This window comes from Aspergillus stella-maris, assembly GCF_047715825.1.
Source record: "Aspergillus stella-maris strain CBS 113639 unplaced genomic scaffold BDV14scaffold_55, whole genome shotgun sequence".
Lineage (NCBI taxonomy): Eukaryota > Fungi > Ascomycota > Eurotiomycetes > Eurotiales > Aspergillaceae > Aspergillus > Aspergillus stella-maris.
This window is the reverse complement of record NW_027396849.1, coordinates 153,082-177,115: the sequence shown is the minus strand read 5'-3', so window position 1 is coordinate 177,115 and position 24,034 is coordinate 153,082. Positions and strand designations below refer to the sequence as shown.

The 24,034-nt window shown below is 52.0% G+C and overlaps 11 protein-coding genes across 11 annotated transcripts; 7 read left to right on the top strand and 4 right to left on the bottom strand.

Annotated features, from left to right (window-relative positions):
• The first annotated feature begins 44 nt into the window (after positions 1 to 44).
• BDV14DRAFT_179096 (CCR4-NOT core ubiquitin-protein ligase subunit MOT2) lies at positions 45 to 6,243 on the top strand. The gene is made up of 6 exons (XM_073769693.1): positions 45 to 353; positions 418 to 484; positions 572 to 687; positions 756 to 1,124; positions 1,178 to 2,682; positions 3,837 to 6,243. Exons 1-6 carry the CDS (start codon positions 301 to 303, stop codon positions 6,083 to 6,085), a joined length of 4,359 nt encoding a protein of 1,452 aa, XP_073625118.1. The 5' UTR covers positions 45 to 300; the 3' UTR covers positions 6,086 to 6,243.
• A 142-nt stretch (positions 6,244 to 6,385) lies between these two features.
• BDV14DRAFT_203130 (thiamine pyrophosphate-dependent dehydrogenase E1 component subunit alpha) lies at positions 6,386 to 8,057 on the bottom strand (the record flags this gene model as incomplete). Its single annotated transcript, XM_073774213.1, has 5 exons — positions 6,386 to 7,177; positions 7,253 to 7,462; positions 7,543 to 7,604; positions 7,677 to 7,864; positions 7,936 to 8,057. The coding sequence occupies 5 exons, from the start codon at positions 8,055 to 8,057 to the stop codon at positions 6,386 to 6,388; spliced, it is 1,374 nt and encodes a 457-aa protein (XP_073625117.1).
• Positions 8,058 to 8,413: 356 nt separating this feature from the next.
• Positions 8,414 to 9,910, bottom strand: BDV14DRAFT_203129 (T6SS phospholipase effector Tle1-like catalytic domain-containing protein; the record flags this gene model as incomplete). Its single annotated transcript, XM_073774212.1, has 2 exons — positions 8,414 to 8,688; positions 8,737 to 9,910. The coding sequence occupies 2 exons, from the start codon at positions 9,908 to 9,910 to the stop codon at positions 8,414 to 8,416; spliced, it is 1,449 nt and encodes a 482-aa protein (XP_073625116.1).
• Positions 9,911 to 11,096: 1,186 nt separating this feature from the next.
• On the top strand, positions 11,097 to 13,053 carry BDV14DRAFT_203128 (major facilitator superfamily domain-containing protein; the record flags this gene model as incomplete). Its single annotated transcript, XM_073774211.1, has 5 exons — positions 11,097 to 11,387; positions 11,437 to 11,534; positions 11,601 to 11,951; positions 11,999 to 12,142; positions 12,201 to 13,053. 5 exons carry the CDS (start codon positions 11,097 to 11,099, stop codon positions 13,051 to 13,053), a joined length of 1,737 nt encoding a protein of 578 aa, XP_073625115.1.
• A 608-nt stretch (positions 13,054 to 13,661) lies between these two features.
• BDV14DRAFT_111850 (extracellular guanyl-specific ribonuclease RntA) lies at positions 13,662 to 14,494 on the top strand. The gene is made up of 2 exons (XM_073765703.1): positions 13,662 to 13,889; positions 13,948 to 14,494. Exons 1-2 carry the CDS (start codon positions 13,875 to 13,877, stop codon positions 14,320 to 14,322), a joined length of 390 nt encoding a protein of 129 aa, XP_073625114.1. The 5' UTR covers positions 13,662 to 13,874; the 3' UTR covers positions 14,323 to 14,494.
• Positions 14,495 to 15,030: 536 nt separating this feature from the next.
• On the bottom strand, positions 15,031 to 16,903 carry cox10 (protoheme IX farnesyltransferase). Its single transcript, XM_073769692.1, has one exon. The coding sequence runs from the start codon at positions 16,795 to 16,797 to the stop codon at positions 15,271 to 15,273; it is 1,527 nt and encodes a 508-aa protein (XP_073625113.1). The 5' UTR covers positions 16,798 to 16,903; the 3' UTR covers positions 15,031 to 15,270.
• Positions 16,904 to 16,963: 60 nt separating this feature from the next.
• On the top strand, positions 16,964 to 18,327 carry BDV14DRAFT_111830 (putative monosaccharide-P-dolichol utilization protein). The gene is made up of 2 exons (XM_073765702.1): positions 16,964 to 17,698; positions 17,746 to 18,327. The coding sequence occupies exons 1-2, from the start codon at positions 17,072 to 17,074 to the stop codon at positions 18,034 to 18,036; spliced, it is 918 nt and encodes a 305-aa protein (XP_073625112.1). The 5' UTR covers positions 16,964 to 17,071; the 3' UTR covers positions 18,037 to 18,327.
• On the bottom strand, positions 18,152 to 18,974 carry med8 (RNA polymerase II mediator complex subunit MED8; the record flags this gene model as incomplete). The annotated part of the gene is made up of 2 exons (XM_073771540.1): positions 18,152 to 18,788; positions 18,850 to 18,974. 2 exons carry the CDS (start codon positions 18,972 to 18,974, stop codon positions 18,152 to 18,154), a joined length of 762 nt encoding a protein of 253 aa, XP_073625111.1.
• Positions 18,975 to 19,112: 138 nt separating this feature from the next.
• On the top strand, positions 19,113 to 21,295 carry BDV14DRAFT_179082 (phosphotransferase family protein). The gene has a single exon (XM_073769691.1). It carries the CDS (start codon positions 19,362 to 19,364, stop codon positions 20,610 to 20,612), a length of 1,251 nt encoding a protein of 416 aa, XP_073625110.1. The 5' UTR covers positions 19,113 to 19,361; the 3' UTR covers positions 20,613 to 21,295.
• A 710-nt stretch (positions 21,296 to 22,005) lies between these two features.
• BDV14DRAFT_203122 (uncharacterized protein) lies at positions 22,006 to 22,733 on the top strand (the record flags this gene model as incomplete). Its single annotated transcript, XM_073774210.1, has 3 exons — positions 22,006 to 22,065; positions 22,114 to 22,296; positions 22,503 to 22,733. 3 exons carry the CDS (start codon positions 22,006 to 22,008, stop codon positions 22,731 to 22,733), a joined length of 474 nt encoding a protein of 157 aa, XP_073625109.1.
• Positions 22,734 to 22,934: 201 nt separating this feature from the next.
• On the top strand, positions 22,935 to 23,755 carry BDV14DRAFT_203121 (cytochrome P450; the record flags this gene model as incomplete). Its single annotated transcript, XM_073774209.1, has 3 exons — positions 22,935 to 23,066; positions 23,409 to 23,579; positions 23,630 to 23,755. The coding sequence occupies 3 exons, from the start codon at positions 22,935 to 22,937 to the stop codon at positions 23,753 to 23,755; spliced, it is 429 nt and encodes a 142-aa protein (XP_073625108.1).
• Positions 23,756 to 24,034: the final 279 nt, after the last annotated feature.

Below are 24,034 nucleotides of genomic sequence, written 5' to 3'. Positions count from 1 at the left end.
AACGCGGCAAACGCTTGCAGACTCCCAACACATCAAAGCTTCAACTTTGATTGATTCTGTCTCTTTGCCTTCACGCATTCTCCTCCCCTGTCTATACCTCCCCTCCTCGAGCTCAACCTCCACGAACCTCCTGTCCTCCTCCTCCGGACCTCGCCATACGCTACTCTCTTTTACGACACGTCACCCTCCCCTTTCTTGGTCGCCGTTGTCCTTTGCCCCTTCCGCTGGTTAGACGGGCGTTTGTGTTAGACCTTACCCACGAATCGGCCCCCCTCCATAATATTCACATAAACCGCGATAATGTCAAGTCGCCAACAGATTGACTCCGTCATTGACGATGACGACGAGTTCTGGTACGTGTTGTTGGGCGTTCAAGCACTCCACACTGTGATCGACTAACACCTCGGTTCTTTGCAGCCCTCTCTGCATCGAAGAGTTCGATCTCTCGGATAAAAACTTCAAACCTTGTCCTTGCGGATATCAGGTACGCCTCCTCCATGAGTTTTCGGGAGCTTCGCGACGAACCTTCTTACATCGAACCTGCGATTGACCACGTCTAACTCCATTACAGATTTGTCAATTCTGCTACAACAACATCAAAACTCAAAACGAAGAGGGTCGATGCCCAAATTGCCGACGGCCTTATGATGAAAGCACCATCCAATATAAGGTGCCCGATGCAGATGAGTGCGTTACTCGCGAACCCCGGTCCGATCTATTCCCGTTCTTGGCGCTAATGTCTCGTTTCGCAATAGGTTCAAGGCGGATCTGGCACTCAAACACCGGAAAGCAGCTGCTGCAAAGAAGAAAGAAGCCGAAAAGCGCGAAATTGAAGCCTCCAGTCGCAAGAATCTCGCAGGCGTTCGTGTCGTGCAGAAAAACCTCGTTTACGTTATCGGCCTCAATCCTACAATACGCGATGAAAGCCAACTGCTTCAAACGCTGCGTGGGAGGGATTACTTCGGTCAATATGGCGATATCGAAAAGATTGTTGTCAGCAAAGCGAAGCCCGGTGGCAACCCCAACCAAGGTATTGGCGTCTACGTTACATATGCTCGAAAGAGTGATGCTGCGACCTGCATCAGCGCGGTGGATGGCTCTGGTAATGGAGACCGGATCTTGAGGTGGGTTTTCCCTGCGCCATAAAGCTCTCCCATGTGGTTACTGACGTTGGTAGGGCGCAATACGGAACGACAAAGTACTGTTCCTCGTTCTTGCGGAATGAGCAATGCCATAACAGAAATTGCACGTTCCTGCACGAGACCGGCGAGGACAGCGACAGCTACAGCCGCCAAGATTTGTCTTCCATGAATACTATCTCTACTCAACGGTCGAACGGAGTCCCCGGCGCCCCTAGCCCTGCCGCCGCGCCCGCTTATATTTCTCGAACCTCTGCACAGCCAATCTCACAAACGTTACGGCGTCAACCTAGCAAGGACGATGCGGGTCGGTCGCTTGATGGATCCGCTCTCCCATCATCCGCTAGCTGGGCGAACAAGGACTCGGCCATCAACCGAACAAGACGAACAAGTCTTACAGGTAGCCAACCGTCACAAAGCCCGCGACCCGCGCCTGCGACTGTTGCAACCCCATCGGAGGAAGTCAAGCGCAGTGAAAAGCCGCCGCCGACCCAAGAAGAACAACGCCGGACGCCTTCGTTGCCCGAAGCCGCTCCCTCAGCTCCCTCGCCTGCTGCAGCACCAGAAGACAAGGAAACGCCATTATTGGATGGCTTGGTAAAGGCTGTCAACTCACCGTGCTTCAAGTTCGTCTTTTCGGCGGCTGGCCTGCCACAAGAAGAGATTACTCTCATCGAGAACCACCCCTCATTCATCGATCCCTACGGCGGCGTTAAGCGACGAGCCATGCGAGAAAAGGCGGAACAAGAGCGTGCCAAGAGAGAACAAGAACTCTTGCAGGCCGCACCTGCTGAAGATGAAGGCCGTGAGAGTGGTAGTCTGCAACTCGGTGGCGAACCAGATGATTCCAATCCTCCGCGAGGACGTACCGGCCGCGAATCCCATGGTGCTATTCAACCCCCGTCGCAGCAAGGCACAACGACAAGCTCGGCTGTTGGCTCACCTGTATCCGCTGCTAGTCATCAATTCCAAGGCATCAATCTGAACAATCGCAGTTTGACGCCTTTGCAGCAGCAACAGCTTATGCTTCTCAAGTCGGCTGGGAATCAGCAGGCTGGCCTTGTGGATCCCTTGCAGTCTGGAATCAACTCTTCTGCTTTCGACCAAGCTGCTCAAGCTCGTCAGGGTCTTTTACAAAGCCAGGTCAATGCTCAGCTTAGCCAGCTCCAGGCGCAGAACCGCCAGAACTCTCGATTCACTTTCAACGACGCCAACTCCAAGAACCTTGCAGGCTCTCGGATGTTGAACCAGCCTTCTTTGATGCAGTCGGGTGCACCCAATCCGCTTGCTGCTCCCAGCCCACAGCACAGCCTTGCCAGCAACTACTACACTAGTGGCGTTCAAGGGCCCCCTCCTGGTCTCAAGACAGCAGGTACTCCTCCAGTCAGCGGAGGTGGCATGTTTGCTCAAGGCCACGGCTTTACGTCTAACGTCAACCTAGGACTGGGCGGCAAGCAGGAAGCCAACCCGGAATTGATGCGCGAGCTGCTGCGCAGCCGCAGTGGTACCAATGCGAGTGGGTTACCGGGACAAGACAACAAGCGTGAGTTAATGTTTCCTTTTCTCCAACAGCATCAAACTCCCCCTCCCCTGACTCCTGTCAACGGCCTTCTCAGCTCTGTCTATGGCGCTCAGACGGGGAACACCTCCGACTCTGGGTCACAGAAACAGAGGAAGAAGGGGAAGAAGCACAGACATGCTAACACTTCCTCCGGTGGAGGCGGTGTAGTAGATCTTGCGGACCCGAGCATCCTGCAGGCGAGGATGCACCAGGTCGGTGCGAATGCAGTTGCTGGTCAAGGATTGTATGGGAGTCAGGGTCAAGGTGGGTACGCCATGATGTATGGTAGCGGTTTCAACCGCTGGTGATTTGCCCTTCCTCTTCACCTTGGATTATTTTGCCACCTTCTATGTTCTTTTCTCTGTTCCATGATGACTACCCTTTTTGCATCTGTTTTATCTTTCTTCTTGCGAGAGTTCTGGTTTCCCGTTTATTCTTCCTTTTTCTATCATGACATGATATCATACCTTAGACGGATGTGGACTACATGTTTCCCTCCACTTCCGTTCTTAATTCGATGTTCGATCTTGTGACGTTTTTTCTGCACTGAACGAAGCATTTAGCAACGGCTCTCAAAAAATAAGAGACTTGGGCGGGGCGTGTCATTGGCGTTTCTTATGGATTAATCATGGTTGTTTTTGTCATTTTGTCTCTTCTCTCTTTACCCCCTCTACGGTCTATCATGGCTAGAGGTTCATTGCATTTATGGACACGGTGTTTCGGTTTGTCATTTCTGGTGACCGTCACGTCTGTTTGACCATTCCGCATCCCAGCTGGGTTGAGCTATCAGCGTCTTTTGGGCCGTTCGGTCTGCTCATGGTTTAATGTACGTTAACCTCCCTGACCTGGCTTTGATAAACCGAAGCAGGGCTCTATATGCAACCCATTTCTCACAAATATTGTTCATATAGACATTGCGCCTCGTGTGTCCGCTGGGTCAGGTCGACCGCGGGGTTTTCTGTAATTATATGCCTGCCCTTTCGTATCTTGAAGCCGTTGTCAATTCCGTCATAGTCTTGTTCTTGTCTGTTTTGCTGTCTTTTCATGTCTTTTTTGTCTCTGATTCTATAATACGCTCCATTGACCAGCCCGTGCACTCCTACCTTTTTCTGCGGACGCTGACTCGGGTTTCATAGTCGATGAAGAATTTCCGCCCCTCGGAGCTGGTGCAAGCCACAAACGCTCTGCCGATAGCTTCGGATCTCTCATGCGGTCTCAGTTGATGAGCGACTCTCAACCCCTTGGACGTTCCGGAACCCCAAGTCTCCCGCCGGGCCTACCTCTCCCGCAACCGCACTCCATTGCCGCGTTATTCCAGGAGCATGCGAAACCTGCTAGCCCCGTGTCATCCGTGACTGGTCCACCACCTGGATTGGAGCCTCCCTCGCCCTCGGTCGCCGCTGCGTCTCGAAGTTCCGAGGATGATGCCGGGCTTGAGTCAAAACAAGGTGCTGAAGCCAATCCCTCATCCAGCAAGACCAAGAATGCTGCAGAGATCTCTCTAGGCTCTCCTGTAGCAAAGCCAGCCTCTCGTGTCCGTTCAAAGCGTGGAAAGTCAAAAGAAGAGCTAGACGCTGCTGCGGAGGCCGAACCCAGCCTACCAAAGCCCATAGGGACCAATGATGCGAAGACAGCACCGCCCTCAGCTAAGGTTAAGCCTATGAAGTTAGACCTGAGCTTCAATACTCCTAACGCTGCGGAACCACCGTCAGCCACAGAGCCACCGTACCACATCCCGTTTTCTCAGGCTGCCCCTGCATCTAGCATTAACTCACGGCCAAACACGCCTCTTACTGGAGCTGCGCGAGTGGCGGAATCGCCAGCACCTCGTCAACCTCGCGTCCTTCGCGTTGTTGATACTCCAAAGGCAGAGACTCCACCTCCCATGTCTGCGACCCAGTCGGTAGCGTCTCTTTCGATGACAGGCAAGGTCCGCTCCAGAAGACACAGTGTGTCTTCCCAGAGCCGGTCTGATACCCCTGGTGATCTTGGATCTGAAGCGGACCTTTATGCATCTACCACCGCTTCTCGCGCCAACTCTCCTCCGGCATCCTCCCGTATTGGCTCTGCACCAGTGCGGTCCATCACTAAGAGCCAGTTGAAGAAAGAGCGCAAGCAAAAAGCCAAGGAAGCAGAGGCCAAGCAGCAGGAGACCACAACTGCCCCTGAGGAGCCGGTGCAAGCTCCTATCATCGGTAGGAAGCGGAAGACCAAGAAGGCACCTACCGAGTCGCCTAACCTGCCATCTGAGTCTGCTACTGCGGCCAGCTCTCGCAAGCCTAGTGTTGTAGCTACCAAGGAGGAGCCCGAGAAGACCGAATCGCCGAAGAAGTCGAAGCCGGTTGAGCCAGCTCCTAAAGAGTCAAAGCCTCCGACTCCCGAGGTTAAAGCGCCTGCAGAGCCGAAACAGCCTGAAGCGTGGCGTGCTAAGAACACAGTCGAGCAGTTGCTCAAGGATGCGGAAGCCACTGGTGCCTCGCTCAAGGAACTCTTTACTGAGCGCACTTCTCCGCTGCAGGCACTGCTGTCGCAACTTCACAAGTCAGGCGCCTTGGATCTCAACACTCACCCCTTGTTCAATCCTTCCAATCTCAATCAGCGCTTCGACATGAAGTGCACCTCAGACGACTACGAGGACCTCAAGCAGCCTATCGAGTTAACCGAACAACACCGCAAAGCCCTCCTCCGCGGCGATCCCATCCGCGTCAGCTCCGAGACCAATTCTCTTAAGCACCGCTGCCTCATCAGTCCCCGCGGCTGCATCCTCCACCACCTCACCCCCGAGGAAGAAGACCGCTACCTCGCGCTCGAGAAGAGCATCTCCTGGGCCATTGACACCTTCCAAGAATACCCCACGATCCCCATCACCGAGCCAGACGCCACAAACCGCGGTGGCGGTCTCGACGCCCTCTTCGCTACCCCGGAAAATTTCAACGTCTGCTGGGTTGATGAGACTTCTGCCGCTGGCCTTTCCGGCTCCGTTTCCGCGCCGTCCACGACCTCAGATGGTCAGGGTAACCTGTCTTCTTCATCTGCCGCCCCGCTCCCGCCTAATGTCCTCTCCGCCATGGAAGCAGACAGCACCCGCACGCATAACTGGGCTATCGCCAATACGGCCGAGCTCATGAATGCCACTGCTACCTCCGTCCGGTCTTTTGCTGCCGCGACTGCAAAGCATATGCTCGGTGCCGCGGGCGTGGTCATGGGCAACCTTCCGGATCTGGACGATGTCGTTGGCATGACAGATGAGGAGCTGCGGTCCTTCGCGATCAAGAGCCAGAAGGAGCTTGAGGCGTCGAGGAAGGAGCTCGATGCAGTCGATAAGAAACTTGCTGCGCTGGTCAAGCGGAATAAGAAGCTTGCCTCGCAGGCGTTGGCTACTTAAGCTGCCTAGTGTTTGGGATGGATTGCAGCTATTGTTAGAGTATCATGCGCATGCGATTTAGATTTGGTGCATTTTGCGAGCGAGCATTTCAAGAGTCATGTACATTATGTTACACTATGTTTCAATATATTTTAGAGATACAGGATAAAAATCATGATACCAATGTTTCTTGTTTGGAATTCATCTCATTTGTCCATGTAATAAGTTTCTAGCTCAGTAAGGCACGATGCCTCCAGCACAGTCAGGATCAACCCAACGCTGATTATGATAATCTATGCATACATCAGATTGCTCTGGAATTCACTTCCCCTCCTTCCCCTCAACATCCAACCCCCTAATACCCCCCTCAAACCCCCTAAGATCATACTCCTCCGGATACCGTTCCAACAACCCCCTCAACTCACCCATATGCTCCCTCTGCTCCTCCGTCAAATCATCATAAACATCCTCAAACGCACACCTTATAGCAGGCTTAAGTTCTCTCTCTGCCTCACCAAACTCCGTCAGTACTTCCCGTCTAATACTCTCGCGCGCCTCCCTCTCAAGATCCTCATTCCAAAGCCCCTCATTCTCAAGCCACTTCCGCAACCTAATAATCGGATTATCCCTTCTCTTCCAGTCCTCGACTTCGATCCTCGCGCGGTACGCGAAACTATCATCACTTGTACTATGGTGACTAACCCGATAACTCATCGCCTCGACAAGGACCGGCTTTCCACCGTCAGAAAGTGCAAGTTCACGCGCGGTCTTCATAGCCTCGAATACAGCGAATATATCGTTCCCGTCGACGCGGATCGTATCGATTCCGTAGCCGACGCCACGACTTGCAATGCCGTCGCCGCGGTATTGTTCCAATGTTGGTGTTGAGATAGCGTACCCGTTATTGCGACATACGAAGACGACGGGGCATGAGCGGGTCGCTGCGATGTTGAGGCCTGCATGGAAGTCGCCTTCGGAAGCGGCGCCTTCGCCGAAGTAGCATGTTACTATGCGTGGTGGGAGGTCGGGGTTTTGTAAGCCTTGGAGTTTTAGGGCGTAGGCTGCGCCGGAGGCGTGGGGGATTTGGGTTGCGAGGGTTGAGGAAATTGTGTGCTTTACATCCACTTTATTAGCATTTCCACTTAATAGTATAAGTTGTTATATTTGAGTGTGGGTGGGTGTACTCACCGTCTTCGGATACGCACACCCATAATGGACAGGCATATTCCGCCCTCGCCCACTGTCATTGGCGTTTGCGAACAATTGGCTCATGAAGTTCTTTAGTGTGAAGCCTCTTTGCTGGAATACGCCTGTTTCGCGGTACTGCGCGAAGACGACGTCGTCGGGGGTTAGGGCTGCGGCGGAGCCGACAGAAATGCCTTCTTCGCCGGCGGAGACCTGTGTACGAATTCATGGATTAGACCTGATTGGAACATAGGCTGTGGAGGGGAGCGTGTTGCGTGTGAATGAGCGCGTACCATATAGAAACTCAACCGTCCCTGCCGTTGTGCCTCGAACATGATCACGTCCATAATGCTCACTATATATATCCTCTGTCAGACCCACTCCTTCCAAAGGAGCCTAAAACCCAGGGCTTGGGGCTCAAACACACCAGTCAACATATTCTTATACCAAATAAGCACCTCCTCATTTGAAACACCCAGCTTCTTCCGGCTCTTATCAACGAAGACCCCGTCGGAATCCATCACGCGGTATGTGGGGATGCCCGGTCCGTCCATGGGATTGATGAAGGCCATTTCAGTCGTGAATTTGCTGTTGACTGCGCCGGGGAATCGGACACTAGATCATCAAGAGAGAAGTCAGTACAATCATATCCAGCTTTGGTTTTGTTGATTGTGGGATCCACGTACCGATCTGAGCCCGGACGCTGGGATATGGATGTGCTCCATCGCTTAGAGAGGAGGGGCCGGGACAGCGAGACGCGGCGCGCAATGGGTGGTATTCGACGTGATAGTGGTAGTATTGAGGCCATGATTGTGAGTGTTGTGTATGAAGGAGAGGGGGGGATTTGGGGGAACTTGTAGATTTCCCCAGAGTGAGAGGGTGGAGAGGGTGCGGAGAGGCGGTTGGCGTCGGGATCTTCAGACGTCACGCGCCGCCGGTAGCCGAGCCCCTTCTTTATCAGTGATTGCTATCAGCCTAGCTTTGGGGTGTCGTACAAGTAAATGGAAAGGAGATGAGAATACCGCAGCGATTATATCCAACATTGGAATCTTCATGAATTGACATTAGCTAGTAAACAGAAGTTCGCCAAAGGATATAACAAGGTATATAGCAATAGTATTCATAATCAACGCATTCTTCCCTCATCTTCGGTCGCATAATCCCCTATTTACACCCACACGCTTCATCATTCTGGCTTTGCATGTGTCGCCCTTCGCCATTGACGATATCAAGAATGTTTGGAGGCAAGTTCGGGTTATTACCTCCAGGTCGTGGGATAGGAAAGTCTTTCAAGATTCCTGAATCCAGCATCTCATACACACTAGGGTGAATGGCCGCTCCACATGGAATGTCCCTTGAAGCACCATAATTAGGCGGAAATCGGCGAGGAACCCATTTACCATTCTCGAGCTCTAGCCGGGAAGCAATTGGAAGCACCTCTGTATCACATTAGCTGGGTGAACTGAGAAATTGGACACAGAACGAACCTAGAATCCACCATAGCATAACTGAGAAAGCGCTATTCCCGTTTCCAAAGGCCAGTTTATCATGAGGCTTGTTCATTCTCTGCTGAAGAAGATACCCCTCTGTGCCTGGTTCCTCATCTCTGCAGAGGGATGAAGTGGCATGCCTCTTCAAGGTATCTACGTTCGGCGGCATGAATTGGAGTGTGCTCTTTGAATCGGGAAGGTTCAATACTTCCTGGATCATCCAATCGAGCGCGATGTCTGACAAGAGGCTCTTTTGGCCTTTACCCAACGGCCACCCACCGCCGACATCACCGTGGTTACCGGCGAACCAGACTTCTTTCAAGTCGACTTTGTCTTTATCTTTCTCGTCGATGTGAAACAATGCAGGCTTAAACTTCAGGCGGCGTTCATGGATTGAAACCGCGTGGCGGATATGGCGAGCCGATGGGCTAGCAATGTATCGGTACGATTTGCGGAACAGAGGAATTTCAAACTGGCCAACGCTGTTGACACAATCGAAGAGACCGAGGAAATGCACACCGACATCGGGACGACAGAATGTGGTCTTGAACTTCTGCATGTATCGTGCCAACTCGCGATCCTCTTCGGTTTGAGGGACATTGCCTCGGGAGCTTTGGTAGCGACTGAATGTATCCCAGGCGAAAGGGACCATCTCCTCGTTGCCACGCGACAGAAGACCGATGTTGTGAATCATCTCAGCAAGGAAGCGCGCAGTATATGCACCGCGCGAAAAGCCAAAGATATAAATATGGTCGCCCGTGGAGTAGTAGCGCATAACAAACTTGTAACCTGCAATCAAATGGCTGGCGAATGATACGCCAACGCCCTGGTCCAAGAGCGCGCTGATGCGAGCTTTGAATCTAGCCCAAAGACTGAAACCGCTGGTCTGACGCGAAGAGCCTCTGACATAAGTCAAGGTTCCAATACCAGCTGTGGTCGAAATGGTCAATTTTTGTATCTTAAGGAGATTGTCGGTCGGCTCACGCTGATAGTAGGCATACTGCCCCGGAATATGTCTCTCAAGCGATTCATAGATTTTGACTATGTTCGTATCCTCCTCAGTCCCCATGTACTGATTTCCCGTGCCATCGAAGCAGAGGACAAGCCGACGAGGTTGTCCCGGCATCCTCGGCGTATTGCGAAGCGGGCTGGTATGGGGAGGCTGAGCCATGGATCTGGGATTGAAAGGTTGTGGATCTGGGTATACTCGCTGCTCGCGTGGTGCCGGGAGGCTTTATAACTTTAGAAATCGCGGTGACAATGCCTCAAGACCCACAACAAGGTGGTCAGCACGCGGAGGCGCCTATCGAGGCATTGCTTTTGGGCCATGCGGGTTGAGCCTTCATAGCGCCTTTTTTGAATGTCGATCGCTGGACGCCCAGGCCATATGTTCCTTCGCGCAATCGTGACTGGAGGATGGGTGGATGCAAAGCCCCCAAACATGCAATTTAGGGTCTGCCAAGAGACCTAGCATCGTGATTGCAACTTTGAGCTGCGATTGCACCCTCCTGACGGCCCCGATTTGACGGAAAGGTGGGAACCGCAAATTGTGAGCGCGTTGACTCGATGTGATCTTTGGTCTCTGCAGAAAACATCTCCAAGATCGTCACTCGACAGTCAACCATGGCGTCTGTGTTACGAACATGCAGAAAGTGATACGCGAGCATACATAGTAGTCCCCACCGAACCGAGGGCGGATCGTCATAGCACGTTGTTCATGGTGTTGAGCACAGAGTATTGATTGACCCTTGCTTCAATCCTCGGAGTATATGTTCAGCTGCGCTCCCTCGACTTGCCTGATGAACGCGCAAGCCATGCGACGATCATAGCAGATGTGATGTCGCAGCTGACAGGTTGACACCGCTTATGGGCATTGCAAAATGGACTGCACTTTTCCTGCAAGGAGGCGCGGGCTGTGAATATGATGGGCAACTGGCAAGGCTGAGATGGAGAAGAAGAAGCAAAGTGAGACTGTAAGACGAAGGAAGGAAGATGCGTGTACTGAGTAGTTAACTAACCCCGTGACGGTGGCTGCCTGAGGTGCCCACTCCGGATGTACTTTTGCAGCCTCCAACTTCCCTCTCTTTCCTGCTCTTCCTGTTTGCTGGCACGGGATCCGTTTTCCACTTTTATTACAAAGACATAATGCCAGCCAAGACTACAAAGGCAAGATTGAAGTCACAAACACGGCCTTGTTTCCGTCACTGCGCAATTTATCCCGATTTCGCTTGTTCGATATGTCAGCACACAGTCACTTCGTGGGGATACTCCAACACCCCAGATATATAATGAACCTCCGCAAATGCCCCATTATTTCTTGCAATGCATTGCAACCTCTGCAAACACATTGAAGAACCATGGCCTTTGCTCCAGTGCTGCATCATGAGCTCACCTCCCAGACGCTGAAGGAGCCGACAGCGACTGAAAATCCATTCGTCGGTTCTTCTCGCGCTAGCCCTCACGTTAGCTCTCGTCCCTCCGCAGAGGTTATGGAAAATCAATACCAGGACGTCACCAACTCTGCTATCCCGGTACGAACTGAGCCAGACCCAAGTCAGCAAGTCTTCGAACGAGCTCCAATGCCTCCCAGTAGCCGGCCTCGTCAATTAGCTGTCACTGCATTGATAGTCTTGGCGAATGTCGTCCAAGTGCGTCAAGATACATTTGCTTCCAAGGCCATGGACTGACAACACACAGATGACAGTGAATTTTGCTGGCATTGCCGGCGGCCGAACTTTTAGCGAGTCAATGCGAGTAAAACCATCATACGCAACCTGGATAGCAGCAAGTTATGGGTGTGTTACCTTCCTAAACAACCATGACATGCGAATCTTGAAGTAATATGAAGCTAAAGAGTACAGCCTCACCCAGGGCACATTCGTTCTGATGAGCGGCCAGCTCGGCGACGTCTATGGACACCGCAAGATGCTTTTAGGCGGCGGCGCCTGGCTTGTTCTGTGCTCGCTCGTTAGTGCATTTTGCTACAACAATTTCTTCGCTTTTGTGACGATGCGAGCTCTGGCTGGTGTTGGAGGCGCCCTTATCATGCCAAATGCGGTGGCCATGATCACGATTACCAACCCTCCTGGGCGAGTCAGGAACCTTAGTCTGGGGTTCTTTGCGGCATCCGCACCGTTAGGAGGTTACCTCTCTGCGCTGTTTCTGGGAGCTTTCCTTGAGCATACGCATTGGAGATGGTTCTTCGTTTTCGTGTAAGCGACATTGTTTTAAGCTTTGATGACCAGGGCTGACGTATCAGGGCTTGTCTCGGTGCTGTGAATTTCCTTCCTCTCTGGCTCCTAAGCCGCAATGATGGACTGGCATACACTAGTAATCAGAAAATTGATTGGATTGGAGCTGCCTTAGGGACAAGCTCCCTGATCCTTTTCAACTTTGTCTGGAAGTACGTCTGAGATGACAAAGTCTGCAGATTCGCGAAGAGCCAAGCTAATACACCATAGTCAAGCACCCAGTGTGGGGTGGTCGACTCCCTACGAGATTGGTCTTCTCTTGACATCGCTTCTTCTTTTTACCGTCTTCATAGTCTGGGAGCACAAGACTCCGCACCCAATGATGCCCCCGGAGATATTCAAAGCTCCTTCGTTTGCCATCCTTGTCCTTGTTATTCTTTTTGATTATATGGCCGTAGGAACGGTCATCTGGTACCAGGTCGTCTGGCTACAAGAAGTCTGGCACTGGTCAACCCTACAGTTCGCTGTCGGCTGGACTCCATTCGTCGTCTGCGGCATAGGCGCTGCATGCCTCGCAGCCTGGTTAATCCCCCGCCTAGCGGCACAATGGATCCTTGCGTTAGGAACAGTCACTATAATCGTCTCTGCTGTCCTCATGGCCACTTTACCCGAGAAGCAGTCCTACTGGGCGCAGGTTTTTCCATCAGTCGTGCTGTTCGCGTTCTGTCCGGATTTTGTCTATGCCGCGGGTCAAATCATCGCTAGCAACACGGTTCGACGGCATCAGCAAGGCGTAGCAGGGAGCATAATAGGAACGCTAAACCTGTATGGAAACAGTTTAGGTTTGGGATTTGCATCAACGGTCGAGGTGCAAATTGCCCAATCGTCCGGAAACACGATCATGGGCTATCGCGCGGCGCTGTACTTTGCAGTCGCCATTGGTGCCATTGCGCTCATCCTGGACGTCACATTTGTCCGAAGGACCAAGGACGAAAGGGAGGGTTGGCAAGAGGGAGACCGGGATGAAGACGTTGCAATTGAGCTCGTAGACCGCGCTGCAGCGACTGGTGCCCAGGTTTCCAGACTCGAATCAGGACATGGGGTTATCCAGAGAATTGAATGATTGCAACGGCGGCCTGCTAGCTCGCTTGCTTCGAGAAAACTCCATAACAACAAGGCGACGATAAGACTAGGGCTGCATATCGATAATTCCGGAAACCTCAGCAATAATGCAGCAGCCCGCTTACTGGTCACGGAGTATATCCTAGATCGGGGATAGTGGATGATATTGATAGTCCGAGTCTATCTGCGATCAACGGCGCCTAGCCAGGCTAGCTAGCTAAGCAGAATGAAATACGACTTCACCAAACATCTTCTCCAACTCTCCCACGTCTCACCAAGCCAAGCAATTGCATGAAGTAAGACGACCACAAGACCGCCTATAAGTCTCCCCACGAAACACACGTGCCAAGTGCAACCCCATAACCTGCAGCAATCCTGCCACAGACTGGAGTCCATAGCTTCATCTGCCCACCAGGCATCATCAACGATTCATTTGTGATCTGCATGCTCTAGTCTGAGGGTTTCCCCACCCTCCTCGGGGACCCCATAGCATGCAGAAATATTACACTTTCATTGGCTAAGCCCCTGGCGGACTTTATTCAGGGCGCGCCGATCACGCGCATGTGAACCATTCATCTCCTGGCGATTGCCCATGGGCTCTCCTATCTAGATGCGATGTAACCTCGGGGTTGTCGCTGAGAGTTTCAAGATAGCTAGTCGGAGTCGGCCGATCGATGCTCAGGTGTCAGGACTCAAGATAAATACTCTCCTGTCATTCCCTCACTCTTGAATCGAGACAGGCGCAACAAACCCACTTCAATCTATACCATCAAAACAATCCGGAAGCTCCAGCTCCAAGCTCCAGGCAGACAAACCGACAAGATGTTCCAAGTCAAGGTACTTACCCCCTAATCTATCGTCTCTCTGCTTTACAATATGCTAACAAGAGAAACAGACCCTCCTCGCCCTCCTCGTCTCCTCCTCCCTCGCCGCCGCTCTCCCGGCCGAGCTCGAGACCCGCCAATCCTGCGCCTACACCTGCGGCAGCGTCTGCTACTCCTCCTCTGCCGTCGGCGCCGCCATCTCAGAGGGCTACAGCCTGCAGTCCTCCGGCGACGACGTCAACAACTACCCACACGTCTACAATAACTACGAGGGCTTCGACTTCAACGTCTCCCCTACCTACTATGAGTTCCCGATCCTGAGCTCCGGCAGCATTTACTCTGGTGGCTCGCCTGGTGCGGACCGTGTTATTTTCAATGAGGATGGGCAGACTGCTGGTGTTATTACGCATACTGGGGCTTCTGGAAACAACTTTGTTTCGTGCTAGATTTGATTTGGTTTGGTTTGATTTGGGATGGATATCGTATGTATGAGGGGTTTGTTGTCTGGCCGGACTGGGTTTGTTTGTGCCTGGATAGGAGCCGAGGAGGAAGTGAGGTATTGGTTATTGATAGATTCACTGCAGCTGAATGTTCATAATGCCAGCATCCTACTCAAACACAGATCCATCAGCAGCCGTAGACTTCCCCAAGTGCGGGATGCTATATAGCCCCTTCACCATGCCTCCATTGCAGTTGGTCCTTTCAAAGCAGAACGAAGCGCAACACCATAGATAAGACTACCCATCATTCCCAGCCCTACATGCGACATTCATGCATGTTATACATATGTAGACAATATTACAATGCCGACGAACCAGCTCCCTATGTTTCACATTGACTTTGACTACTAAGTACATGTACCGACCTAGACTACCGCAATTGCATGACCCTTGCATGGCAAGCAAACGGGGCGGACTGCGACCAGAATCACTACCACCCCCCATCACCCACAAGGCGACGCAAATGCCTAGAAGAGGGCGGGCAGGTGGTAACATGAGCGCTCCTTCCCCCATAGTACAATTCAATGATGCCGGATCGTGCCTTTTTATTCTGTGTCGAGAGTTGGGATCTCAATCTGGGAAGGAGCGACCTGTGCCCCCGGCCCGTGCGTACCTTCCTGGATTGGGAGGTATATACCAAGATAGGTACTGGGCCACGAGTCTCTTGAGTAATTACGCCGGGTACAGCTTGAGTATAAACGAAAGTAGGTACTAAATAAAGTTCCCCGGAACCGAGGAGCTTATTGATTGCCAACGTATATATGTACATACATCTATTTCAAAACAAAGCACAAAAGCACACCTGAACCCCACGCAACGCCGTTTCCGAGAACAAGATAATACAGGCTGAGAAGAGAAATGGGTCTTTGGTCTGGACCCGGCATCATCTAGAATCTAGACGACAGGTTTCGACCGGCTGGAAGGATTCTCAGGGACGGTCTTCCCGGGGACCGCCTCGTAGTATACATAATCGTCATCGTCTACCGTTGGCTGGCCAAAGACTTTACCTAGCACACCATCCCAGAGACCCTTCTTCGTGATCATACCGCCGATGAGCAGGATCGGGAGTTGCCAGATGCTAGCCCAGAATAGACCACGGGCTGTACCATTTGCACCCTGGTGTTTCCAGAAGCCGTAGGCTTCTTTCGTAAGCCAGCCGTTGGCAATTGTGCTGCTGACTAAAAAGCCGTGGCCTAGGACGCCGATCCACCAGAGGCCGATTGAGAGCGGGAACATGAGGACTGAGTAGCGGAGGGCGACGCGGGCGTTGCGGGCGGGGTTTGTCCAGGCCATCATTCTGTAGCCGGCGCCTTTGTACTCTTCGCGGATGGTGTGGGAGAGGGCGTTGAAGTGCGGGAATTGCCAGGCGAAGAGGATTCCGGCGAGGAGCCAGCCTCCTAAGCTTTCTTCGCCGAAGAGCATGTCGCGCCATGTGTCGTGGCCGGTTGTTGCTGCTTGGCCTGCGGCTGCAACCCAGCCCATTAGTGGGGGGATACCGCCTACCACGGCACCGACCCAGGTGTTGATAACGTGAATCCGCTTCAGTGGTGTGTATATGAAGGCGTAAAGGGCGATGTTGGCTGCCGACAGTCCAGTTACCGTTGGGTTTGTTCCAATGTACAAAAGACCCAGCCCTACGGCGGCCGTTGCAATAGCGAAGAGAACAGCAGCGGGGCGAGTGACGAGACCACGGACAAGAGGTCTATTGCGTGTCCGCGACATAAGAGCGTCGTACTTTGGCTCGAAGACCATATTGAGCGTGTTGGCACTGCAGGAAGACAGGAATGTTCCGGTGGTTAGGTAGAGGAATGTCAAAGTCGAGGTGGAGAGAGTCGGAAGAGGAGCTATTGAAGGATCGAGCGCAAGTAATGACGAGATAGGGTATATCCCATAAGCAGAAGTCGTCGACAGGAGAATCAGGAATGAGAGACGGGGTTTTGTGAGGGCGAAATAAGCGGCCATCTTACGGCGGAGGGAGGTCTTCGGAAGCGTTGCGGAGAAATTCGACAATTGCGCGGAAGCATCTGGTGCAATGACAGGTTCTGCGACATTGTTTTGAGCCTCAGCCTCCTTTAAGCGTTTGCGTCGACGATGCGGTAGCTCCGCTTGAGGCTCAGGTGGTATTGATGTGCTCGGAATCGAGGTCTCGCGACGCGGAGGATGTGAGGAATTGTTAGGTGAAAGCGACGTGAACAGCGCCGGTTGCGGAGGCGAGTTCGTTTCGCCTTTATGTGAAGAAAAGTAGGTCTTGTTGAGAGCCGCCGAGGGCGATTGTCCCGCAGCAGTAGACTGTAACCGCGTGATCGAAGCAAGTCTGTTGACTGCGGGGAGCAATGGGTGCTTGGAAACCAGGCAATGGGAGCACAAAAGTGATGGCTCCCGAGCCGCACCCAGCCTCCGCAGAGAGGACCTGAGGATCATAGCGGCGAATGGCGCGTAGCCTGCAGTCGACGGTAGCAAAAACCGGCGAGCTTGAAGATCAGTTGACGATGTTGAAGCCAAAGACGGGCGCCGGAGAAAAGTCGGCAGAGCGGCAGAGACCAAAAGCGCAGCAACTTTTTGGCCGAAAGACCACCAGCAAATAATAGTCCGCGCAAGGTCATCGTACCACTCGAGTCAGCTTCCCCTCTTGCTGTTATCTTGGTCAGAGCTTTGGATTCCAGTCTTAGCTCTTGCGTGTCTCATTCAATTCATCATGGACGCCATTCAAAAAACAATCGTCGAACCCCTCCAGCCCATCCTCCGTCCCGTCGTCGCGTCCGTTCCGCAACCTGTCCACGATGCTATTGTTTCGCTGATCGGCTCGAACTGCCACGACACGCTCGTCGTCAACCTCGATCTCGCCCAGAACCCCGAATGCACGTCACTCGCGATCTCCAAGGCCCTGGGTATTGGTATTGTCGGCGCTAGCGGCATCGTCAAGGTTCCCCAGATCTTGAAGCTCATCCGCTCCGGCTCTTCTTCCGGCGTGTCCTTTGTGTCTTACGCCCTTGAGACCGCCAGCTTGCTTATTACTCTGTCCTACGGCGTCCGCAGCCAGTTCCCATTCAGCACCTATGGCGAGTCCGCATTCATCGCTGCGCAAGATGTATTGGTTGGAGTGCTAGTCTTGACTTACGCTGGCCGATCGGCTGCTGCGGCTGCGTTCGTTGCGGTTGTCGCAGCTAGCATTTATGCTTTGCTCGGAGACACTTCTATCGTTGATCCTCAAGCCATGTCCTATCTGCAGGCTGGTGCCGGAGCCCTGGGCGTTGCTAGCAAGGTGCCCCAGATTTTGACAATCTGGCAACAAGGAGGAACTGGACAGCTCAGCGCTTTCGCGGTATTACCACTGTGATTGAGAATATGAACATAACTAACTTGTTGCAGGTGTTCAACTACCTAGCCGGTTCTTTGTCCCGTATCTTCACCACTCTCCAGGAGGTCGACGACAAGCTCATCTTGTACGGATTCCTCGCCGGATTCTCCCTGAACCTTGTCCTCGCCGCCCAGATGCTGTACTACTGGAACAGCCCTGCGCAGTCCAAGAAGCAGCAGAAGAAACAGAACTCACAGCCAAAGAAAGCTGTGCGCCAGGCCGAGGCGATCCCATCGAGGACGACAGCTTCTCCTTCCCCCAAGCCGGGTAACAAGACACCCACAACCCGTCGTCGCGGTTAAATGGTGTTGTTTTGGGTTATTCCTTTCTTCTTGCTTATTCGTTATATAACCGTTTAATCCGACTGGACAATGTCGTACTAGATTGCCGGTATAGTAATTCAAGCTTCGCACCTTCTCACCGCACCGCCGGAAGTACACCCGTAGTCATGTATCGTAGGATGTCGTCTATCGGTACCACCGGTCCTTGCTCTCCCGCTCCAGGAACAGCATTACCAGGTCCAGCATCTGCGGGTTTACCAAACCCACCAAGGTCCATCTCCTCATCCTCATCTTCCTCCTCGCTCTCTTCATCATCCTCCAAAACCCTCTTGAGCCCCAACTCCGCCACAACCTCCTCAATACCCCGCTCTCGTTCCTCCAGCGTGAAATTCCCGCCCCAATTCCTTTTCCTAGCCTCTGAATTCGCTTCAACAGGCGCCCAGTCCCACAAAGCCGCAAGGTCGCCCCCGCTCAATTCATCCTTGGTCCCATTTCCCACAGCGGAAGACCCAGCGAGCAACCCGGCAGAGAATGGTGGTGAGGGGTTCGTGACCGCCGTATCGGCCTTGCGCCCTCTAGCGACCCAGTCTTCAACGCGGGGGTCTAGCTTTGTGCGTAGGAGCTGCTCGAGTGTTGTTGCTTGAGTGCGCGTGGGGAATTCAGGCGATGGAAGGGCGGATATGCTTCGGAGTAAATCGTGGTTCTCGGAGAGGTGCGTGGAGAGGGACTGAAGGTTTGAGGAGATGATGCTTGCTTGGGATTGAAGGGAAGACCTGCACGCGTAGTAGCGATTAGTGACAAGAAAACGAAAAGACGCGAGGAGAAGGCACAAACCATGGAGGCAATGGGTCGGACTGGTTTAGACTTGTGATGAGTGAACCAAGAGAATGGGTGAGTTGGACGAGGCGCTGGCGGGATTGCTCGAGAGTTTTGATCTGATCGGGGGATGGGGTTGTCATTTGCTCGCTATAAGACGGCGCGATTGCCCGCTTAAGAATCACCGATAATATATGCGAGGGAGAGAGGATCTCGAGGCGTTGTGTTTCGAAGAAAAAAAGGTGATAGATGGGTTGAGGTGGGTTCAATTGAGTTGGAGAGAGATCGGAGATCTGGACCGCCTCCGCACTCGTGACTTCTATTGTTCTACACAGTACGCACTTTTTGCAGTGCACTCTTCCTACTGTTGCTAATGTATCTGTCAAGGCGCGAGGCACGTGTCCCGCGCCCACATCAGTTGTGTGCTGTTTCTTCCTTGATCTACTCTTCTTCTACGCTGTGAAATTGTGCGAATTGGATTATCGACTAGGACATCTCTAACAGCGCGCCGACGCTGCTATACTATTGAGATGTCTTCTGAAGATGCGACGCCCGATTCGGACACAAACTCTCAGTCTGACCCCTCTACCCTTGTCTACGACCACGAACCTTTCGACACCTTCAAAGCGCGGGTCCTTGAACTAGCCTCGAATGTGCTTAACACTGCCAATGGCGAACTCTCAATCGAGCGCATGCAAGGAGGAGGTTTCAATCGGATTATTGGCATATCTGTTACCAACGAAAACGGTGCTTCGACTGACCAGTATGTCCTACGTATTCCACGATTTGAGGCTGCGAGCCTGAATCGTGATCTTGCACCTCTACAGTTACTCCGTCAACAATCGGAAATCCATGTGCCTGAAGTTGTTGCATTTGACACAACAACTCGCAATGCTCTGGAAAGCCCTTATATGATCCAGAAGCGTATTTCTGGCTCATCTCTTTTCCCAGACTATCCAAGTTTGCCTCATGATATGAAGTGCACTATTACGAAAGAGCTTGGGAAAGTCTACTTCGAGATGCATTCAATCAACAGTGTGACTGCTGGCAGACTTACCCTACAGCCTGATCAGGAATCCTTGATGATCCAACCATTTGGTGACACAGCGGCAAATGCGCTCGTGCAATACGAGAATGGGCAAGCAGCCAAGACAACCTCTGAGCTGCTTCGCTTACTCCTCACTTACCAAAAGGAGCAGGCTGCTGCAGAGGGCCCCAATCAGTCATTCAGAATTTCATTCTTCGACCAATTCCTTGCTACAGCGTCGGAGATGAACGCGCTTGGAGTTCTAAATGGGAAATCTTACTGCCTTTGCCACCTGGATTTAGAGCCTCGCAACATTCTCGCCGTGACCCCATCGCCAAATCAGCCATATGCTATTACCGGCATCCTTGACTGGGACAGTGCTATCTTTGCTCCTCCTCTCATATCTTGCGCCCCACCGATGTGGATATGGGCATGGAATGATGAAGATGACGAGGACGAGCGGTTTGCAGACAATACACCTTCCACGCCCGAATTCGCTGAGTTGAAGACTTTGTTCGAAGAAGCGGCCGGCCCAACCTATCGTCGCTTTGCATACGGAGCTCAATATCGACTGGCTCGAAAACTGTTCAAATTCGCCCTCGATGGGCTACAAACCAACGAAGACATGATGGACGCCGAATCTCTTCTAAGCGAGTGGGCTCAAGTGCAGCATTCTCTAAATCCAGCAAACAATGACGCAGCAGAGCCTCAACTCGATCTTCCCATAGCACCTCCACCACTCGGGTCTCAATGACACGCCCCGAAAAGGATTATATAGAGATGGATTTCTAATAATGGTGGGATGAGACGCAAACAAGAGGTTGGCCTTCGTGTTTGCCTATTGCTGGCTGGAAGACTGGTGGAATCTGAGGGGGTCACACGAGAGCTAGCATGCAAGGCTGAAAAGACGATACATATAAGATGAGCGGTCTTCATCCGCATCGACACCATGGTCCTCTCTCATCCATGTCATATTCTCTCATCTCCATAGTCAGCACCTAAATCAGAAACTGCTCCTCACCCCATGGCGAAGAAACACGGCTCGACTACCCATCATTGCCCCAAGAAGAGCAAGGGGAACTGCCGGTACAAAAACCCTCCAGGCTATTGTACTGCGCTCCAGGCACTGTGCTCTGAACATAACGTTGTTCACCTAGACGGACAACTTTGCTATGCTTGTCAGAGGTATACATGCTGCCTTCTCATTAGATGAGTATTCTTTAATGCTCGATATAGGTAAGAAGACGTACAGGCCACAGTAGCGGATCAGACCACGGCCCAGGCCTAGGCCAAGGGGAAAGCAGAGCCATACAGGTTCGAAAGCATAAAGTGTGCTCAAGCAGGCGCAAGTTGGAAAGCATAGCTCCCGGTGGGTGCGTTAGTGCTAAGCTAGGTTGACAGGACAATGGACGTATGTGAGATTATAATGTAGCCAGGTACTTGCGGCTGCATGCTTAATACTTAGCACGCAATTACATAGCTCAACGGACTCTACTAGTACTCTATAACGGTCTTGGGCCACGATCTGTTTAATTTGTAATACCTAGTTAGGAACTCCTGTGTCAAGGTAAAATAAAGGAATGACGGGTCAACACTTATAGGCACAGATTTTACCCACTTTAAACGTTCATCCAATGCCTCACCAGAATTACCTCGAAATAAATCACGATAGGTGCACATTACGTCTAACAGTGTCTGGTCAGCTCCTTCAGGAATACCTTCTTGAAAAGGATTCAGCACGATTTATTACTGGCGGATGCGTCCAAGACCCTCTCTCCCACCTCTTTCATTGCGTCCAACTTTTACTGGAAGGCCTTGCAGTTGAGCTCGAGCAGTCTATTTCTAATACACTCCGTGTGGCTGATTTAAGCCAGTCAGTCTGACCGGGCGATTTGGCCTTGGTCCTCGAGCAGAATTATGTTGTTCGCATTTCTACTGTCTGGGCTACGGAGATAAGAATTGTATGGCAGTAGAGTGGAAGCGTAGGTAATCAGAAAACCTGCTTGTGGAGTATATAAGGTCTCTGCAGGTATGTTCCGAGGACTCATAGAAGCTGGCTAATACAACAATAACTTTAGTAGTCATTCTCTAACACCCTCGTTACAGTGGGACCTAGTGCCCTAGAAGCATCCCCGACGGCCCTCAATATGATTGGCTTCGAGTTGTCCAGCAGCCTCTGGACAACAACTCTCCTTGCCGTTGCCACTGTACGCGACCATATCTTTCATATTACAAGGAACTAATTCAAGATCCAGTATCGATTAACTCGCATCATCTACAACCTGACCCTCCGTCCACTACGCCACATCCCCGGCCCCTGGACATGGTCCGCAACTCGCCTTCCATACCACATTGCCCTGTTTAAAGGAACAGTAATCCACGACATCCAATCCCTGCACGAGAAATACGGTCCTGTTCTCCGTATTGCGCCGAACGAAGTGACGTTTGCACATCCAGATCCCTACTCAGCTATCCGTCAACCCCGACCTGGCCAGCCCCAGTTCCTGAAAGACCCGCTCTAGTGGGCTCAGATGCCCGGGCAGTCAGTGTCCCTGTTAAGTGCCATTGATCCGGGGAAACATGCACAGATAAAAAATGCGTGCTCATCCCTGCTTTCACGACTAGGGCACTGAAGGGCCATTAGATGTTTATACAGCGGTATGTCAATCTATTTGTTCAGCGGTTGATGGAGCTTGTCGTGGACAACACGAAAAGCGCAGAGCAGCAGAACAAGTGGGAAGAAAACAGCGGCCGCGAGAAGCGCAGCAATAAGAGTGCGAAAGTGGATATGACCCCCTGGTTCAACTACACGACCTTCGACATCTTCGGTGACCTCGGTTTTGGCGAGTCCTTTGACTGTCTTGAGCACTCTTAATACGATTCTTGGGTACTTTTTCTTTTCGAGGGTATCAAGGCCGCTGCATTCATTATCTCTACGCGCTATTACCCCCTCCTTGACTTTATATTGATGAAATGCATCCCTCCATCGCTGCGAAAAGTACAGCAGAATCACTTCCAGCAGGTCATTGACACAGTCAACCGTCGCCTAAACTGGGAACTGTCGAGACCAGACGTGATGTCCTTTGTTCTTGACGAGGAGGGAAACTCGAAATTACCAGTCGATGAGTTACAAGCGACATTTAGTGTTCTTACTACAGCTGGCAGTGAAACCTCTGCTACAGCATTGACGGGGACATTGAATTATCTGGTTCGGACCCCCCAGTGTCTGCGTCAGTTGGAAAGTGAAATTAGGAGTTCGTTCTCAAGTTTAGATGCGATTATGCTGGACGCACTCCGTGACCTGCCCTATCTCAATGTTGTCCTTCATGAGGGACTCAGGCTATGCCCGCCTATACCTTAGATCCTGCCGAGACTTGTCCCGGAGGGGGGGAAGATGGTTTGTGGTGTTTGGCTTCCTGGCGGGGTGAGTCCAGTCTTTCTATGGATGGAATCTCGTTCCTATTGGCATAAGCTGTCTCTGGCAGCACGGTCCGGGTACACGGTCAGACGCCCAACTCTACAAACTAACATCTGGAATGCACATGGATAGATCCCCGTCTCCATCCAAGCCTACACCCTCAACCGCACCCCCAAATACTTCCACAACGCCACAACTTTCGCTCCTCAGCGCTGGCTAATCTCAGCTACCACAGATCCAAGCTCACCATATTACAACGATGCTCGCCACGCCGTCCAGCCGTTCAGCATGGGCCTCGCTCTTGTATATGACAAGACCTAGCGTGAGCTGAGCTGCGATTGATCTTGGCGAAGTTGGTTTGGAGCTTCGAGTTTGAGGCTGTTATGGGGGAGGAGGTCAAGTGGGAGGAGCTGCGGACCTTTTTGCTTATTGAGAGGAAGCCTGTTAATGTTAGGTTGACTTTGAGGGCTGGTGGGTAGGTAGGGCTACTCTGTAGGTAAGGCTGGGTGGTTGATGTGAGTGTTGGAGTAGATTTCAAATAATCGGACTTTCTTTATATCTTCTAGCATTGAACTCATCAGGTACATCTGGACATTCATTCTGCATATCAATATTGTACATGTCTTTGTTACTCGCCATAGGGACCATGGCCAATAGTGAGTACTGTACATGGTTCCCCGCCCAAAAAGACAGCGCTTTGAGAACAATTTCAAAGCCACAATACCTCCCCAGAAACATAATAATGGACCATCATCTCT

Excerpts from the sequence above, each read along its gene's own strand:
- BDV14DRAFT_179082 (XM_073769691.1), top strand. The coding sequence starts at position 19,362 with ATGTCTTCTGAAGATGCGACGCCCGATTCGGACACAAACTCTCAGTCT.
- cox10 (XM_073769692.1), bottom strand. The coding sequence starts at position 16,797 with ATGATCCTCAGGTCCTCTCTGCGGAGGCTGGGTGCGGCTCGGGAGCCA.
- BDV14DRAFT_179096 (XM_073769693.1), top strand. The coding sequence starts at position 301 with ATGTCAAGTCGCCAACAGATTGACTCCGTCATTGACGATGACGACGAG. Across the intron at positions 354-417 it reads GACGATGACGACGAGTTCTG|CCCTCTCTGCATCGAAGAGT; the intron begins GTACGTGTTGTT and ends GGTTCTTTGCAG. Across the intron at positions 688-755 it reads AAGGTGCCCGATGCAGATGA|GTTCAAGGCGGATCTGGCAC; the intron begins GTGCGTTACTCG and ends GTTTCGCAATAG.
- BDV14DRAFT_111830 (XM_073765702.1), top strand. The coding sequence starts at position 17,072 with ATGGACGCCATTCAAAAAACAATCGTCGAACCCCTCCAGCCCATCCTC. Across the intron at positions 17,699-17,745 it reads GACAGCTCAGCGCTTTCGCG|GTGTTCAACTACCTAGCCGG; the intron begins GTATTACCACTG and ends AACTTGTTGCAG.